Consider the following 5,280-nt stretch of genomic DNA (forward strand, 5'->3'; position numbering starts at 1 on the left):
ATGATGTAATTTCACAAATTGAATAAAATGCTCGACGGAATAAAATATTGGATATTAGTAGAATGATTCAAAACACCCAAGGTTCCAAGTCTACTAATATTGGAAACGCTTTCACTACCATTAATACGGAACATTTTATCTCTAATGTGGGCTAGTTAGAATTTCAAACACTCTAGTGTGTCATGAATGTATACAATTAAAATTAGGAAGTAATGCTTTATGTCCCTCCATCATCCATTACTTAATAAGGGCATACTGAAGATGTGTGCAATTTGAAAATAATTCCACATAAATTATAAATATATCATTAAAAAAATTTGGCTTATTATGTCGTTAATATGATTAGAGTTAATTTGATATTTACAATCCTTGGAAGTGGTTAGAGTGGTTATGTTGGAAAAATAAAATTAGTTAGTCAAAGTAAAATTTAAGTTTTTTAATAGTAAAGTTAAAAGTTCAGAAAATGGCAAAAAGGTTTCACACCATACCCAAGGCTCTCCTTTTATATATAAAGTAAATCTTATATACACTAACAATGAGTGTGTTTGGCCTGCTGAAATGAAAACTTATTAGTGATAATGCACCTATACCTGTTTGGGCAGGTTAAATGAAACAACAAATGTATTTGAGCTTATTTTATATGTACTCTTTCTACGTAAGCAGCATGGTATAGTTTAATGTCAAGCTGAGTGATAAGATGAACGACCCAAAATTACTGACCGTTAATTTTGTCCTTTTCTATCTGCCGTTTGTGAAAGTCAACAAAGCTGCCCAAAAGCTTTACTCATAGCTCAGCCAACCACCCGACCTTCTCCTTTACTCTTCAAAACTACTCATCTCTCTCCACCAAAATATCACAACTATTTACCAGATATGCATTTCATGAACGTACGGGGCTTGGGCAAACAATTAATGTTGGTCGAACAACTTATCTGAGGGATTCACGGTCCTTATAGGAGAAGCGTTACAAATCGTCCTACCTTCATCGACGACTCCAGTTTAATCTACAGCGGTAAATAACAGTTTATCGGCGACAAACTCCGGCCACATCCAAAGTATTTCCTTCTGTTTTCAATTTTAATTTTCGTTGTCAACATGTCTTCCCCTTCTACACCTGTCAAGGGGATTTTTTTAGTTTCGCGGGAATTTAATTTTGTATCCAACTAATGCCAACCCAACGGTCCATGAAATTGGAATTTTTGTTGCTATTCTAATGATGTGCACTGGCCAAACCTATAGCAATCTGCAAATACTTCTATCTCTTTTGCGGTATGATTGTGTAGAGTTGGTCAATTGTACGAATTGCCTCAAGATTCCATTTTTGCATAGTTATTAAGACATGATTATAAGTTCTGTACTGTTGCTCTGCTTCTTATCTCCAAAACTAGGGTTTGTTTGCTTGTCTAATATTTTTATAAATTGAAGGCAACTCTGTGGTAGTAATCATTTAAGCTGTAAATGGATGTTAAACCACCCGACCAATACTATCTGTAACCTCACCCTTAGTTGCGCTTAGTATGCCACAATTTTGAGCACAAATTAAGAGATGACATATTCATTAGTACTGTTCTAGGCTGAAAATACAGATGGTTGCAATTATCTATTGGTCTAGTAACAGCAGCCATTCAATTGCTGTTGTTACTATCTTACAAATTAAGTTAAAATTATAACAGATTTTTATATCAATTATCGTATCATTTTTTTATCATATAATTTTTTTATAATTATTTGATAAAAGACATTTGTCCCCATACATTTATGTTAAAATTCCTAACTTAAGTGAAATATATTCATGCTCTAAGTCACATGTTTGTTTGCTTAATCATATGCTTGGAAAAAATCTGTGTGGCTTATAACAAAATGCCCCTCCATGGATTTGAAAATAATCTTCTTTTTGTCCTATACATTCTTATGCTTGAACAAATGTTGGTGTGTGACTTTGTTCAAAAGACGGATATAACATACAGCCTCTTACAAAAATTGTCATCTTAACTTGTTCTAGAGTCCGGTAATTTGTACTCCTTAATTTATTTGTGGTAGCACTGTTGCACATGTCTTCCTTATAGGTATTGGAGGTTTCATTTGTATTTGTTGAACCTACACTTGTTTGGCCTACAATGTGTTAGTGATTCAGCCCATGAATGCTACTAAGTGCAAAATTGAATCCCTCTGTAAGTCTTGCTAACCTTTATCAGTCATTGAATATATTCATTCATGATTGCTTGTTTAATTGTGAAATTTCTACATTTGAAGCCTCTCCTACTAGCTGCACATCTTATTACTCTTCCAACTCATCCAGCGGTTCAAATAACTACCAACTATGTATGGGCAACTACAATCACCATGTAAAGGCACCAACAACCTTTATGTTGTTCTGTTTTTTTTTTTGGGTCCAAACTGACATTTGCAATGGCGTTAAGCATAAAAATTCCAAATTTCTGCTCTTATGTGCAGCAGATGAACGAGAAATTGCAGTGGACTTCTACTATGGACTTCAACTTCATCACCACGTATGTTGACTGGAAGCAAACGAAAAAATGGGACAATCACAAGACAGATGACCAGAATTACGATATGCTTGCCACATATTTGAGGGAACATTTTGAGATGCAAGTCACCGGGGGCCAGTGCCAGTCAAGATTGTATAGGTGCAAGAAGAAGTGGAATGTGTTTTCCAATCTTCATGGTTTGTCATCTAAACCTGAGACTAGGATTGGTTGGGACGAAGAAAGTAATTGCTTCACGTCCAGCGACGAGTATTGGGCCCAAATGGAAGCGATATGCGACTATATATTTGCATTCCTTTCTTCTGCTCATCCTCCATTTGTATACCCAACTTGCTCAACATGAAAAATGTGCTCAATTGCTTATGCTAAAGCTGTACAAATAAACGTGCATGCTTTGAAATACTTATTATGAATCCAACCACTCGGAGTAATGTTTGAGGCTGCAAAATGACCTGTTTCAGCTCTGGATTCGATATTACATCAACGTACATTCCTCCTAATAGTCATAAATTTACTGGTTGGCCATTAACTAACTCATTGGTATTCATTTTTTAGGTAAACAAAGACTACAAAGACTTCAAAGCTCCTAGAAGTTGCTTTCTATATAATATTTATACTCAAACAACTTTGGGAAAAACTGCAGCAGGCAACTACGCGCAGTTTGCAAGTCAACAAGTGCCCGAGGATGAACACTGACGGCCACTTGCTGGAATGCTACAAAAGAGCAAAGGAAGGGTCCAGCCTCAACTTCGGCAGGCCCTAGCTACCAGCATTACCCTTGGGAATGAGAGGACGTATACTACGTACCTCCAGTACTAGGAGCGGCATCTGGAAAGCGTCCCCTCTCAAGTCTTGGCACTACTGGTGATTGTGAGGGATCTAGAGGTACTAAATCAACAAGATCGTCTAGTGATAGGAAAAGACTAGATGATGCAATCAGCAAAATCTCTCACGTCAACACCGCTTCCATGGAGACAAAGCACAGTTGGTATGAAGAGGAAGCAAAATACAGTGTATCGGTAGTGCAGGACATCGTGAAGCACATACAACTTCCAAAATCAGTTAAGTTGAAAGCGACAATGTACTTTGCCCAAAGAAGAAATGCGGGACAAAGAATTGCATTCGTATGCTTTGATGAAGCCGAGCGCTATAATTATATTCAACTCATCATGGAGGAGCTTGGCAGTGGCAAGCCCCCAGAGTGAGCGTTCATGTTCAAAATGTTATTGGAGAAAAAGGCTGAACAGTGTTTGGGCTAGGCTAACTGTCAAAATTGGACTTCTGTCAATTTGTTTTATAATGTTAAAAATTCAATTCCTGGGCTGAACTTTACTTGCACTGCCTCTTGGTTGCTTCTTGACTTAATTCTTAATTGTAGCATTTGGTATACTCAAACTGGAGCGTTTGGATGAGTGTTCGATGCTGGTTATGCAACTTCTGGGTACATTTTTATTTGTGGGAATTATCTAGCTCTATAAATGGGTGGTAGATGGTTTATGGCTTTATTTAGAGTTTGCCCTTTGGTTGCAGGTCCGAAATAAGTAGTATTAGTGCAGGTGCAACCTTGTTTGTGAAATTGGTCTCATTTGTGAAATTGGAATCAACAACACGTAGCCCATGATTGCTTGATTTTATAAAGGAGACAAAACTACGAAGTTATCTGAAAGCTGAAGTATTGCTTGCAATTTGATAGGCTAGTTTGTTTGAATAGCACAAAAGCACCTAGTATGTTTTTTGTGTAAATTAGGCGATGTACATTAGCTGCCTATTTTCATAATATATTAATTGGAATTGTTTAAGGGTAAAATATCAAAAAACTCCTTGTGGTTTACTAAATATTTGATTTAACTTCCTCTGATTTGGAAACCTACACTATAACTCCCTGTGGTTTCAACTAATTTGAAAATTGGACTGAAAGCATCAAATTTAACGGTTATACGTGAAATGTCAATATTGCCCCTATATAAATGAACTCCCTATTGTTTGTCGAATGTTTAATTTAACTCCCTCTAATTTAAAAAATTACGCTATAACTCCCTGTGATTTCGACTAAATTGAAAATTGAATGGAAAGCATCTTATATGTAGTAGGAGTAATATTGACATTTCACATACAACCATTAGATTGGATGCTTTATATCCAATTTTCAATTTAGTCAACACCACAGGGAGTTATAGTGTCGGTTTCCAAATTAGAAGGAGTTAAATTGAACATTTATCAAACCACAGGGAGTATTTTGGTATTTTACCCATTGTTTAATTAAGGTTCAAACCGGTAGTGCATTTGGTCATCAGTGTCATGTCTCTATTATGTGATGTTAGACATAAGAGTGCATCTAACATATAAGTATTCGTCAACAAAGCTGAAAAATACGAGTTGTTTTATCAGATGCAGCCCGCCCTAATGGTCAGTTGTTGCATGTGAGGCTGCAAAATGGAATCCAATGTTTGAAGGAATGACTTTGCCAAAATAAGTTGGAACATGCATTTCTGGAGCAGTGGCCCCTTCTGTCAACAGGGGCCCGAGTAGAAGGAAACAGTGCGCCTGTGCCTCAAAAAAATATCTGCTCGCTAGATCTCTATATTATAGGGGCCAGTGCATATTTTTCAAAGTACGGAATTACTCTACGTTGGGGGATAGAGTTAAGGAGGACTGACTCCTAGACAAGGCTCCGGTTCATCGAAAGACAAAGTACAACGCCCCGTGAGTAGAAGGTTTGGCTGTCCTTTAATTTTCTTTTTCCAAAACTAGTAATAAAAGTTGCCTAATTTTT

General features: G+C 36.7%; 1 protein-coding gene across 1 annotated transcript; it reads left to right on the forward strand.

Annotated features, from left to right (window-relative positions):
* The first annotated feature begins 826 nt into the window (after nucleotides 1-826).
* Nucleotides 827-3,873, forward strand: LOC113749652. The gene is made up of 3 exons (XM_027293471.1): nucleotides 827-2,171; nucleotides 2,254-2,345; nucleotides 2,421-3,873. Exons 1-3 carry the CDS (start codon nucleotides 2,142-2,144, stop codon nucleotides 2,848-2,850), a joined length of 552 nt encoding a protein of 183 aa, XP_027149272.1. The 5' UTR covers nucleotides 827-2,141; the 3' UTR covers nucleotides 2,851-3,873.
* The last annotated feature ends 1,407 nt before the right edge of the window (nucleotides 3,874-5,280 follow it).

The sequence above is a fragment of the Coffea eugenioides genome, chromosome 10 (assembly GCF_003713205.1).
Source record: "Coffea eugenioides isolate CCC68of chromosome 10, Ceug_1.0, whole genome shotgun sequence".
Classification (NCBI taxonomy): Eukaryota; Viridiplantae; Streptophyta; class Magnoliopsida; order Gentianales; family Rubiaceae; genus Coffea; species Coffea eugenioides.